General features: G+C 39.1%; 1 protein-coding gene across 3 annotated transcripts in view; it reads right to left on the bottom strand.

Annotated features, from left to right (window-relative positions):
- The window catches only part of ASTN2 (astrotactin 2), a 1,009,693-nt gene that overhangs the window by 575,735 nt on the left and 419,167 nt on the right, over nucleotides 1-14,791 (bottom strand). For all 3 annotated transcript variants that reach the window (XM_033237645.1, XM_033237646.1, XM_033237647.1), the window contains one exon: nucleotides 12,523-12,690. In XM_033237645.1, coding sequence (XP_033093536.1) covers nucleotides 12,523-12,690 — 168 coding nt within the window. The remainder of the gene's footprint in view (nucleotides 1-12,522; nucleotides 12,691-14,791) is intronic.

Below are 14,791 nucleotides of genomic sequence, written 5' to 3'. Positions count from 1 at the left end.
CAATAGAGATCCAGAGTGATACTCTTAAAATAGAAGTTAGATGATGTCACCCCTCTGCTAAGACTTCTCCAGTGGTTCCCCATTGCATTCAGAGCAAATGAAAATGCTAATGTTTTCACAGCGTTCTGCAAGGCTCACCCAGGGATTCTGGTCCTCTGATGACTCTGTGATACCATCTCCTAATACCCTTCTAGTACCCAGTTCAACCTAGCACATTAGCCTCTATGATCTTCCTCAAATATGCAAGGCACAATCACCCCTCTGAGCCTTTGCACAGGTTGTCCCCTTTACCTACACCATGCTTTCCCCAGATATCCGCAAGGCCTGCTTTGCTCCCGCACCTTTTCAGTTGTGCTTGTCTTGAACAGTCTGCTCAAATTTGCAACCATTTCTGCAACATGTACAGCCCCCTCTTTCTGCAGGCTTCTCACACACACCCCTCATCTTCTAACATGTGATACACTTTATCACATGTTATTCACTATAATTTTATTACTATATATGGTATATACAGCAATACAATTTCATTACTATAGATACTATATATAGTAATAAAATATATGTTACAATATATAGTATCTATATAAACTATATAGTAATAAAATATATAAATTACTGTATTTAGTATACATGGTAATAAAATATATTTAGTAAATAACATTATAAAGTGTATCACATATTATATATAGTATATTATATTTCTACATATTCATATACTGTATAAATGTATATATGTATAAATTTATATATTGTATATATAGTATATATGTATATATAGTATAATGTATAAACGTATATATAGTAAATATGTGTACTATATATAGTATGTACATGATATATATATATATTTTTTAACTATATTACTATATATATTTTAACTCTGTGCCTGTCCCCTGCCCCACAAGAATGTAAGTTACATGATGGCAGAGTTTTTTTGTTTTGTTTTGTTTCTTCTGTCAGAGCCTCACATCCTGCTTAAATTAGGTGCTTGATAAATATATACTGAACACTGAATGAACAAATACATTAATGAATAAATAATAATAAATACCAAAGCCATTTTTTCAACTTGGACATCAAAGCATTAAAGGAATTCAATAGATCAGGAATTGGCAAAATTTTTCTGTAAAGAGCCAAATGACAAATATTTTCAGGTTTACAAGCCATAGGGTTGTGACTACTCAATTCTGATGTTGTAGCACAAAAGCTGTCATGGACAATATGTAAGCTAATGAGCATGGCTGTGTTTAAATAAAAATTAATTTACAAAAAACCAGCAGTTGTCCTGTAGGCTATAGTTTGCTGACTTCTGCACTGGACTAAACATTATTAGGTAAGGCAGTGGGTCTGAATTTTCTTCCTGTTGAATATCCATACATAAACACAGCACAGTGTCTAACACAGCTTTGCCACTCAATAACAATTTTGAATGAAATGAAATATATATGAAATGTAGTTCTGCTCTTCCCTCTGTCACAGCATTGCCTAAGTGAGCTTGTTGCAACAATGGAAATGCTCTATATCTCTCCAATATGAAAGTCACCAGCCACATGTGACTGCTGAGCACCTTCAAATATGGTGAATGCGACGGAGGAGCTAAATTTTACATTTTATTTTATTTTAATTAGCTTATATTTTAATTTAAATGGCCAAAAATGGCCAATAGCTACTGGATTGGACAGTGGAGTTCTATCACAATAATTCTTTTGCTTCATGATTCAGTTCTATTATCTTCCACCCCCACCAGAGGAAGCTTTCCCTGATTGTTAAGGCTCACAATAACTGACCTTTTTTTAGGATATATTCATTTCACTCAATCCATGTTTTAGTCACAGCTATGATAATACCGAATGTTTGTTGAGCTTTAACTACCAGGTATTGTACTCAGTGCACAATACACTTTATCTAGCTCAGTCCTCATAATTACCCTCCAAGGTCTGCCATATTGATAATCTTTCCCCTGTTTTACCTTTGAGAAAAACAGAAGTGTAGGAAGGGTCAGCAAAGTGTCCAAAGTCGTGCAGTACCCAAGTGGGCTGGGATTTGAATCCTCATCCATCTGAATCCAGAGTGCAAGTTCTTGACCACCACAAGATGCTTATTAAGTGTAAACACTTGTGTTAGTCCACGTTTCATGGGTGTACATGTTATCTATCCTTCAAGAGATCAGGAATCAGTGGTTTTCTTCATTCTACATATTTCAAAGCCAGAATACTGGCTTTCAGTAAAGATTTTCAGTACACAGAATTTCAGAGCTGGAGAGTACTCAGGGAAAATCTAATGGAAATGCCCTTTGTATTATAAATAAAGAATTTGAGGCTCATAGAGAAAAGGAGACTTGTCGAAGGTCATACCATGGGTAAATTACAAAGCTCGGATTAGAGGCCATGGAGTTTTTCTCTGAATTCAGTATTTCATCTTTCATGAGCTCATTCCACCATTCACTTTTAAACATCAACAGTGTGTTGCACGATGGGTTGGGAATGAGGAAAAAGCAGTGGATAATGCAGACACAATCTTTGCCTTTATAAGGCACACAGATTTTTAGATAGCTAGTAACTGAACACAGAATGACACAAATACATGTATCATTCAAGGTTGTAATTATGCGTTGATGGCACAGGGTTGTAGTTCAGAGGGTAAATTCTAAGGCCAGACTTGTAAGATTCAAATCTAGACACTATCACTTCCTAAATGACTTTGGGAAAAATCCATTAACTGTGATTTAGTTTCCTCACCTGTAAAAGGAGATGATAACACTATTTCATTACATTAATTCTAAGGCACACAACTTCTCACATTTTATTTTTATTTTCATTTTTCATTTATTTTTATTTTTATTTTTTAGATATAGAGTCTCACTCTGTAACCCAGGTTGGATTGCAGTGGTGCGATCATAGCTCACTGACACTTTGAACTCCTAGGCCCAAGTGCTCTGCCCACCTCAGCCTCCAAGTGGCCAGGACTATAGGTGCATGTCACCATGCCTGGCTAATTTTCTTAAATTTTTTTTAGAGACAGTGTCTCACTATGTTTCCCAGGCTGGTCTTGAACTCCTGGCCTCAAGTGATCCTCCCACCTTGACCTCCCAAAGTGCTGGATCACAGTTGTGAGCCACCACACCCAGTCCCCATATTTTAATATTCCTGAAATGAGGACTTATATGATAATTATTAGTATAGTATGGTATAGTATGGTTATTATTATTGGCAGCATTTTTTCTTAGTGGTACATAAACTATATATATGTGTGTGTATCTTAACTTATTTAAAATATAATCACATCTACCTCACATGGTTATTGAGAGATTAAATGAGATAATATATGTAAAGGCTTTGAAGAGTGACTGACACAGTTGCCACTGTATAAATGTGCACCATTATTGCTATTTACTATAAAGGAAAAATAGAGAGCACTAATGGAGCATAACACATTGGGGAAATAAACTAGTATAGAAAGTCACTTCCTTGAGGAAATGACATTTTAAATTGAAACAAGAAGGATAAGGAGGAGTGAACCAACTACAGAACACAGTTTATAAGAAGTGGGGCTGGATGAGGAACAGATTGTCCCATGAAGAAGAAACAGCACCATCACTAATGCAATTACATTGGCTAGAAGAAATGATTCACCATTAACAAATATAGAACTCTTTACAACATGGCTTTATAGTCTACTAACACTCTCAATTCCAACCTAGGCTTCATTATCATCTTTTTTCCCATACATTTATTTATTGATAATATATTTATTGTAAGGTTTTACATATATATTTAGAACTTTCCTGGATTTATTTTTTAAATAGTAGGACATATGCCATTTTTAGAAAACCAATATTTTTTTTAACATAGTTTTTGGATAAAATTAAATATACTCTCTAATTTAAATGTCAGTAGATTGTATTTATGATGTTAAAATCTGGTCTTAAAAGCTGAGCACTTCCCTTTTTTTGTACGTATAATCATCAGAAATACCTCAGGCTACCTTCTTCCTGTATGCAGCTTTGTGGTGTGAGATTTCAGATCTCTGACAACCTTTTTCTTTCAAGTTCAGAAGCAAAGGTTGCCTTGGACTTTCAATGGGACTGGCAAGTTCCCAATAAGAAAAAGTTTTCATAGTCTCTTTTGTAGTTTACCCTAACCTTCTTGACCTTCTAAATTTTTGAACAGTCAGGCCTGTTGCTTGCTTTGCAGGCTCCCTGAAATTTTATGGCCTCATCCTAGACACAGATTGTCCTTTCTTAAAAGACCTTAAACATCTTCTACAACATAACATTTTATAACACGTTTAAACCAAATATATCAAAACTACCAAACAGAGACAAAAAGTAGTTTCCCTACAACTCATATATGCTGTCACACAGTTTCTTCTACCTCTCAATTCTGTATTGTTTCCTTGCCCTCAATTCAATTCAGTATTTTTGTTTTCTTCAAGTCAACTTAATCTGTCAATTATTTGTCCAAAGGATTCATGCCTGCCTCTGAGAATTCTATACAAATACCTATCAAAGGGGGAATCCCAGAATGCCTCTCTTTTCTCAATGCTAAGCAAATTTCCTCACATGCCAACTCCTTAAAACAGCAGCTTGGCCAAATCCCAGCAGTGATACTTAGTAAATATATGACCTTGAGAATGTCAATCAACTGCTTTAAGACACAGCTACTTGTATCGAAGCAACAATAACTACCTAGAAGTGTTATTGTAATAACTGAGAATAGCTATATAAAGTCTTTGCATGGTGTTTGATACACAATAAGTGCCTAATAATTTTAGATGTTGTTATTGTCACTTCAGTGTTCATGTACTTCTTGATATCTCACCAAAATTCCATTATACGTCTTTTGACTATAAGCTGTATTTGGTTGTTGTCTAACACTCCATCTGCTACATATAGATAATGAATCTGCATTAGATGGATTAATCTGATGAGAGGAATGGGATTTATGAGTTACTGACTTGTTTCATGGAATGTAAGCAGAAAACTTTGGTTTCTTGTTGTTCTTTCAATTACTTTTGTTGGAAAAGATTTTAAAAAGCTTAATTCCATTATCTTTCATGCCAGAATAACAAGGTATCATGTTCATTAATCGATAATAAATTTAGATGAGTTCTGTTTAATTCAGGTTCTAGTAAAGTTCATGACAAATGAGTGGTGAGTTGGAGAGCAATATGGGTTCTGAGGATCAGAGAGACTCATTTCATGGAGGATATCCCCAGCTGAGGCTCTCTGGAATAGCAGCATGGTTAAACAAGGACTAATTCTAAACGTATAAAGGGAAGAGTTTACCTTATTTGAGTTCAGAAAAGACCAGTGCTGCTCAAGCAGGGGAGAAGGTGAGTTTCAGAAAAAGATTAGGTATCGCTGAGAAAGTGTTAATTTAGCAAACACACACTTTAGCCAGCGTATTGTCAGCACCCTGAGAACTCTCCATGGTGCTGACACAAGAAGCCTACACCTTACTCATTGAACAAGCCTTGACACTTTAGCAGCTGAAACTTGATTTCCATTCATCCATCCATCCATCCATCCATCCACCCACCCAAGAAAAGATGTATTGATACAGGAACTGTTTCATTTCCAGATACAGCAATAAACAAGGTGAGCAAAGACCAAGTCCTTCTATAATGTATATACTCATATACAAATGTCCCCTCTTCAGTCTGCCAGAAAGTTGGTTCTCTATAGACAAATATCAGCATATTTTACTGTGGATTTTACCTACTTATTACCATACTTCACTATATATGCTCTACCACCTAGAAAGCCCTAAAGATACCATTTCCTTCAAAACAGGGAATTTCTCCATCACTTTAGATTCTTGGAATTTATAGCTTCATAAAAATCCTGTATCCCTTTAAACTTTAGTAACATAGAGCTCAGCAAATACTAGAAACAATCTGTAAGCATTAGAAATATTTAATACAGTATAAGATTGCTATATGACATAACCACATACAGTATATTCTCATTTCATATCCTACTACAAATGAAAAGTGACTGCTGAAGACATGGAAATAAACTGAATGCAATGGTGAACATGACTGAAGTTCATATCAACTGTGGAAAGAAAATTCAATTTGTATAAATGCCATTTACAAATTGTTTCAATCATACATACATGCTAAGTTATTAGTGCTTAAAAGGTCATCGAAACATAGATTTTGAGCTGGAAAATATCCCAGAAATTATTTAGATTTTTAATTTGTATCATGCCACTAATTTATGGTGTGACACAGGGCAATGGGCTTAGCCTTGGTGGCTCTTGATCTCCTCATTTAATTACACTAGATGATGGCTAGGAACTCTTCTTGCACTAAAAGTATGTTCCCACTCATCACTTTGTTGAAGAAAAGGAATCTGAAGTTAATGGTGTAGCATACTCAAGGTCAAATGGCAAATTTGTGGCAAAGTTGACATTAGGATTGAAGGTTGAAGGTTAGTAATTATTTTATTTTTTCTTTCTTTCCTCTTTCTTTTCTTTCTTTCTCCTTCTCCTTCCTTCCTTCCTTCCTTCCTCCTTCCTTCCTCCCTCCCCCCTCCCCCATCTCTCTCTATCTTTCTTTCTTTCTCACAGAGTCTCACTCTGTCACCCAGGCTGGAGTGCGCTGGTGCAATCTCAGCTCACTGCAACCTTCACCTCTCTGGCTCAATCAATTCTTGTGCCTCAGCCTCCCAAAGAGCTGGGATTACGGGCACGTACCACCATGCTCAGCTAATTTTTGTATTTTTAGTAGAGACAGAGTTTCACAGTGTTGGCCAGGCTGGTCTCGAACTCCTGGCCTCAAGTGATCCACCTGCCTTGGCATCCCAAAGTGCTGGGATTACAGGCATGAGCCACCATGCCTGGCCAGTAATTTTTTTCACTGCAAAAGTTCAGAAGTCACACAAGGACTAAATAAATAAAAGATAGGAAGGTCTAGCTTACTCTAAATTCCTCCTTCAGCTGGTTAGCTACTAGAGGGCAGAGATTATATTATATTTTCTTCTCACATAATCTAATGCTATGCACATTGTTAGATTAAACAGCTCATGAAATATTTATTGAACTAATAAGTGAAGATACACATGACTGAATAACTGATTATAAAAATAAGAGAAAACCTTGTATTGGGTTTCCACCATATATTATCCACTGCACCAGTGAATTTTAAATTTTATTTTTCATCTCATCCTTACAACAACTCTAAAAAGTTGAAGTTATTCTTCTCATTTTTAGTTATAAAAAATGAGGCTTGAATATGTTAAATGATTTACCCAGCTCCCTACAACCAGGAAACAGAGAAGAGAGAATTTAAACCTGGCTGTGTCTGACTCAGGAAGATATTCCAATTCTACTCTGGTTCACTAAGTGCTTGAGTGAATGAATAAACACATGAAAGAATGAGTTAGTGTTCTGCTGTCATTTGCTTCATGTGTCATAGACCATATTGTCAAAGGTTTTATTTACAGAACTTGGTGTGATGCCACAGATGTGCAGAACTTTAATAAAGCTGTTTCACAATAAGACACTACCACACTGATATTCTTGAAAGTCAAAGCCTAATGATTTCAACTGCTTGGTGTTGCATTTTATTGGACCAGAGCAAGTAGTCCTTGGATGTTCACTTTCTGTCCTCAGAGAGATGAAGATAATGGTAGTCTATCCTGGGAAGGAGCACAATGTCACTCTGGTGACATGTTCAGGTCTCCACTAGCCACTTTTTTGCCTTGGTCTTTCATTGGTTTGTTCTCATCTCATCCAGTGTTGTGCTGGTAAATGTTTAATGATTATCTTTCTGAAAAAAAAAAATTAACTCGATTTTGTTGCATTTACCAATTGTGTTGGTGTAAACATCCTCACCACAGCATATTTTCAGGCTATCAACATGCCATCGCTGAACAAAGAGTTGGGAAAAGATGTTAACAGTCAACTCTTATGACGCCACGTGAGCTGGCTCCAGCACATCACGGATCTAATTCCATAGTCATCCCTGTGGGTGGTACTAATTGTTGAAATCCCTGGAAAAACACACTGGAGATGGGCTGTGGCATGCAGCCAGGAAAACTTGGCCAGGTTCGTGTGTGCACCAAGACAATTATATAAATGTTTCAGCTGTAGCATCTTCTCCACTTTCCTCCTCCTTCCTTGTCACTTGGGAGAAACAATTCTTCTTATCAACACATCCAGAAAAGCTTTAGGGAATGATAACCAATGCTTCGACTCCATAACTCTGTCCGGCTCTACAGATTTGACTCACAAAGGAGAGATTTCTTTAAAAGAAGCTAAACTACTTTTGACATATCCAGATCTAAATGTATATAGGGCTTCAGGGTTTAGTTTTTAGTTTTTCCATGACTTTCCCCAAATTCTAATTCCTGATGGGAAGCAAAGAGTGGAGAAAGTTCTAATTGTTCTTTTAGGGAGTTAGATGCTCTCCAAAACAGGTGGACCCATCTACTTGTGAGAACAGATGCTCTCAAAGTCTTTGGATCCTTACCTTTTAAAGACCTCTCTTCATATTACCTTCCCAACTTTATCCCCTGCCACTCTCCCAGTGCTCTGCCTGCACCTCATTCTCCAGATGGCAGCACAACTAAACTGCTCTCTGGGTCCTAGAATCATTCTAAACTTTTCTCTTTTTGAAAAAATCAAGTCCCCTCTGCTAAAGCACCCTCCATACTCATAGTCCCTACTGATTTTACAAAGCTGAGCTAAAAGGTCATCTTCTCCATGACGTGTCTCCTGAAATCCCCATCTAGAATACATTTCTCCCTGTTCTTCAGGCTTGAGGCACTTTGTTAATGCATTGTTCTTGATTTATACTACACTGTGTTTTTGATAATAGCTATATATGAGCAGATTCTTTTTATACCTGTGAGAATGTAAAATCCATGACGGCAAGAACATTGTGCAATTTGTCTGTGATTTCCCATAATACTTAACACACCGACTTTTGAGTTGTAGAATTAAGAAAATCTTGCTTGAATTGAATCTAATGAATTGAACTAAATTTTACAAAGTAGATCTGAGTTAAGCTCCATGAAAATATATTTAGGGATCTTATGTTCCTATTTCAATTTTCCACCTGTAGACAGTCCTATCCATTTATGCCTTGAGTGACTTATAAGAGAAAGGTGCTTTGCTGGGCATTGCGGTGGAAAGAATATAGGAATAGATATGATCTCTGGCCCTAAGGAATTTACTTTCTAGCAGGGGAGACAAACTTTCAAACATTAACTCAAGTTTTAATCTGGTTTTCAGTCAACAAAGAACTCTGATGATTCTGTAGAAGAAGTTATCCATTCTACTGAGAAGAAGTAAGAAGACATTAAATGAGTAGGATTGTGGAAGGTAGATGATTAAAGGGTGGGAGGCATTTCAAGTGGAGAGAAGGGCTGAACTCTAGTCAAAAGGTGAAACTTTACATGGGGATGTTTGGGGAATAATTGTGAGTATAAGCAGAGTAAGCAATGGAAAGAGGGATGCTGCTGGAGATGTGTTGGAATAAGAGAGTAAGACCAGGGTATCCTAGAATTCAGAAACCTGGATGCTGCACAGTTGTTGCTGATCCAGTTTTTCTAGATCTGCCAAATATTTAACTTGAGTTCTTATGTAAGTGAATAAAAGGGGAACAACTAGAATTGGTATATACAATTGTTTCAAGAAGCATCGGGAGGAAAATTCCCTTCTTCCTTCCTTCTTGTATTATTCTTTGTCTCTTAATTACATGTCAGGCATTATGCTGAAGTTTAAAGATAGCAAGAAAAGTGAAACAGACATCTTGAACCTCTCTCCTTGCTCCAACAAAGTTTACAGTCTGGTGATAGTTCCAGACAAGGAAAGAACAATGACTCTGTAGAGGAACAAGGCCATGACATATGGAAGCACAGAAGGCTATGACAGTAGGTGGGAGGGCCCATTCGTCTGTTCAGGGCTAGGGAGAGGGGGTCAGGAGTGCCACCTGTGGGAGGAAAGGTGTTTGGGCTGAAAGTGTAGGAAATAAAAAGAAGCCCCTGCTCTCCCATTAAAAGAAAAAAGACATTTTCAAGGGGAAGAAACAGCCTGTGAAAGGGACAGAGGCATGTGAGGGCATGGTGCCTTCAGCGAACCTGCACGTGGGTGGTATGCCTAGAACCTAGGACACAAGGTGAATAGAGGCAGAGTTTTGTCAAGACAATTAAACTAACACATTTGGCAACTGAGTCATCCCCCATCTCTTGCCTTCTGTGACCCAGGGACAGAAGATTGCCTTCCTGACTCAGGATCTGTAAGTATTTAATCTTTGAACTTGTTTCCTATGGTGGTGTTTAATTGAATCTGTGCTTTCTGTTTGAAGGAGCAGGGGCTATCCTAGGCCCTGGATGTTGGGGAGAACACAAGGGCAGGCTCCCAGCACATGACTGATGGTCAGGCAGGCATTAACTGTGCACAGGTTAGATAAACCACCAAGGGTGGCAGCCAGTGTAATCAAGCTTCCTGTGTGAGAAGTTCACAGGATCACAGGTGATCTCCCGGGTCACCATCAGACAACCAGATCTTAGGCTGCCCACCAGGTAAAAGAAGCATCCCGTGAAGGGCACACTGTAAACACCCACACCCAGCCCCACTTTATTTCCCATTTGGGAAGGGTTACTAGACGTTCTACTGCTGGAATCCCAATTTAGCTGGGGGCTCTTAGATCAGGACCCAAATGGCCATTCTCTGTTGAGGTTTAGTACTCATCTTGAACTTACACCCAAAACAGCACTCTTTGTCTTCCTCACGCAACCCTGACCTTCCCGTGGCATCCCCGGACTCAGTTAATAATAACTCAACGTGTCCCATTGTTCAGACTGAAAAATTTGGAATAATCTTTGACTCCACTCTATTTTTTGCATTCTATTCTCAGCAATAAATTCTGTTGAGCGTATACTCTTAAATATATCCAGAATTTCATCACTGTTCACCATCTTCGTCTCTTACCTCCATGGTCCAAGCCACTACCAACCTTTGCCTAGATTAGAGTAACAGGACCTTTGAACACTCCTGAATCAATTCACCACACAGCAGCCAGAGTGGTCCTATTCAAATGCAGGTCACAGCATGTTGCTTCTGTACTCAGAATCTCCCAAAGACTGTCCATCTTCCCCAGAGTAGAATCTGAAGTCCAGATTATCCTATACAAGGGCCTGAGAACCACCATGTCCCAAAACTACTTCTTCTCAGCTTTATTCTCCTACTCCCCTTCTTTCTCACTCTCCATCTTGGCCCCACTACCAGTGCTAAATAAGCAGCATATTAGGCCAGGCGCAATGGCTCACGCCTATAATCCCAGCACTTTGGGGAGCTGAGATGGGTGGATCATGAAGTCAGGAGTTCAAGACCAGCCTGACCAACAAGGTGAAACCACCCATCTCTACTAAAAATACAAAAATTAGTCAGGTATGGTGACATGTGCCTGTAATCCCTTCTACTCAGGAGGCTGAGGCAGGAGAATCACTTGAACCTGGGAGGCGGAGGTTGTAGTGAGTAGAGATTGCGCCACTGACTCTTTTATCTCCATCTGCCTGGAACACGTCCCTCAGATACTAACATGGTTTATTCTCCCATCTCAAGGTGGCTGCTCAAATGTCACCTTCTCAGAGAGGCCTCCCCGACCACTCTGTGTATAATGAAACTCCACCCATACTCCCAGCTTAGCACTCTACATGCTTTGTACATCATTCTTTTCCCCCACACCAGCATCTATCATCACCTCACAGAGTCATATAATTTACCTGCTTGTTTGACTACTGCAGCACTGTCCCATAGAAATTTTCAGAATGATGAAGATACTCTATATCTATATTGTGCAGAAATGTAGCTGCTAGTGTATGGCTATGGAGCACTTGAAATCTGGGTTGCATGACTGGGAAAATGAATGTTTGTTTAATTTTATTTAATTTCAATTAATTTAAAATAAAATGCCACATGTAGCTAGTGGCTACTATATTCCACAGTGCATGTTTAGTGTCTACCCCACTAGCATGTAAGCTTCATGAGGGTGGAGATTTTGCATATTTTGTTCACTGCTGTCTTCCCAATACCTAAAAATATGCCTGGCTACTAAAGAAATACCTGTTGAGTGAATGAATGAATATGCTATGAGATTTCCACACAGCATCTCATTCAATCCTAATGACAGTTTTGTGAGTTGGGTGCTATTTTCATTCTCTTGTACTGAAAGGTAGGCAGTGTCTTGCTCAAGATCACGCAGGTAGTAACAAGAAGATAACCTCTGAATGCAGGGATATCTGAAGTGCAGACATTTTGCTTGTCTGGAGTTGGGCCAGATGTTCTCTGTGGTCCTTTCTTACTCTGAGAGTCTGTGTTTCTCTAAGAATTTCCTCCCTTGAAAGGCAATGGCAGCACATAGATTAGTGTTAATTAGATTGATGGGCCTTCTTATCCAGTCACTTGTCAATGGCTCAGAATCCATAGTTCTTTAGGTAGAGGGAGCACAGAACCTCTTTCCACCCAGCCTCTCCCACCCTCTATCCCCATCCCGGCTCCCATGGCTCACCGGTTTCTGGGTCGCAGACCTGCTCACAGGCGTCTGTCGTCCTTTGTCCACAGAGGTCCCTCACCCACGGGGAGGTGGCATTGATCTGGTAATACAGGGAAAGCTTGGCCGGGTTTAACCAGTCGGAGATATCCAGGTAGCTCCCTTCACTCACCACGAAGCTGCTTCCTATGGGTGAACAGAGAGATAACTACTTTCTCACTGATTTTAAGGTCTTAGCTGATGCTACAGGAACACAGAGAGGTGCGTACAAGCCACATTCCCCAGGTCATTTGATCTCATTTGTCTAAGTGCACTTGCAATGTGCCTGTCATAGTGTTGCAAGCCCATAGGGAGATACAGGCAGATCAAACATGGGAGAGAATTCAGCCTAGTGATGAAAGACAGGCCCTTAGGACTGAGAGGGAAGTAGGGTCAAATTCAGGATCTGCCCTTACTAGGCATTGACTCCGGGCAAGTCACACAATGCCCCGGGTCTCGGTTACTTCCTCTGTAAAGGAGAATATTAATGGAACTTACCTCATGGAGTTGATAAGGGAATGAAATAAATTCATGTAGATAAAATGCTTAGCTGGCACCTGACTTATTCTAGGAAATAATGATTAAATATTAAATTTCAAAGGAAATGAAAAAAGCTAATGTCCCCGTCACTCAGGTGTCTCCTCTGGAACAGGGGTCATTGATACCCACAGGGGCCAGGAGGCTAACATCAATAGGAGAGACTGGCTGAGTGTGAAGGAAATAGCATCCAGGTCTCCTCACAAAGCTTGTGTTGTTTTTGTGTTATTATGAGAAAGACAGAAAGATATAGAGAGACAGACCAAGATAGAGAAAACAGAGACAAAGTGAGATTTCCAAAGAAATCCCCAGCACCTCTAAGGAAAAGAGCAGCACCCACCCAAGAAAAAAAAATACCCTGATGTTGCAGAACAATAGGGAGAAGGTGGGGTTTGAGACACAAGGAACACTGTAGGCTCCATTAAAATGGGGCTGCTATGATACAGCTCCAGCAGCTCTGGCCACATGGAACTAAAGGCTAATGGCACCAGATCTTAAGATTTTCTTCAGGGGAAGCTAAACATTAACATTTTTATTCTAATCAACCAATTTTTCAACATTGATGATGGCTAACATTTCTTCTTGAGTGCTTGCGTAGGCCAAGATTTGCTCTAAAATGTTCCTTATTATCCCACATATATGTGGAAACATACATATATGTATATTTTACTATTTACATATAAATATATAATAATCTATAGATAGATAGATATTCCACATACATGCACATGTACACACACACATATATATACACATATACTTTTTTTGGGAGGCAAGAAACAGAAGCCCATTCAGGATGGCTGCATGTAAGTTGCAAATGGTGAGTGTATGTATGTATAGCAATAAAACAAAACAAAGATAGAATTGCACAGTGGGAAAAAAATGTACCCACACAGGACCAGGCTTCACAAAGCTGGGCAGGGAGCGTAAGTCTAGATTGATGGCAGATCTAGAGATGGCAGCAGCAGGAGACTTTAAATTGTGTTTTATAATTAACATGACTCAGCTTCTCACCTTGTGTCTACCTCACTGTCAAGTAAAAACAAAGAAACAAATCTTTCTGTGAGTGCAATTCAAGTTCTCCAAAGACAGACTCAGTTAATAAGAATCAAATGGGTTCTATGGAGGCTTCTCTGTCAGGTCACATCTGACTCCGCTGGCTGACCTATGGTTGGACTCCTCTTGACTCTGGTGAAAAGCTGTGGTCCCATGAGCAATGGCCAGAGAGGCAGGATCACATCAGACCACACCTGGCTGTCTGAGCATCTAAGACTGTGGGAGGAGAAGTTTCCCTGGAAATAGTAAGGGTATGATTGGCAAAGATGAGCTTCTCTAATTCACACAAATCATATGATTTCTGTCATCCTATGCAGTAAATCCCTAAGTAAAGGCACAGTGGACAACATAATTTTGGTGCAAAAGAAAGAGGCATCTTTGTGAAGTAGGGGGAATAGATAGTATCAGGACTGAGATAAGGAAATGACCACATTTCAAGTTGGCCCTAAAGTCCTTGGCAGCTAAGGCAAAAAAGGAAGGAGTCTGTTGGATTCCACATTTCAAATTTCTGGCAGAAGAAGGTATGCAAATCTATCTGCAAAGCCATATTTCCCCCCCTGGAAATAAGCCCAAGCAGAAACATGTCACATGGGTCCTTGAGGAAGGCACAGAACATCAATATCAACTACAGATTTTTCTTTAAAAAAGCACAGTC

The sequence above is a fragment of the Trachypithecus francoisi genome, unplaced genomic scaffold (genome assembly GCF_009764315.1).
Source record: "Trachypithecus francoisi isolate TF-2019V2 unplaced genomic scaffold, Tfra_2.0 Lachesis_group16, whole genome shotgun sequence".
NCBI classification, from domain to species: Eukaryota; Metazoa; Chordata; class Mammalia; order Primates; family Cercopithecidae; genus Trachypithecus; species Trachypithecus francoisi.
Note: the sequence above shows the minus strand (reverse complement) of the source record. Positions and strands in the feature narration are given on the sequence as shown.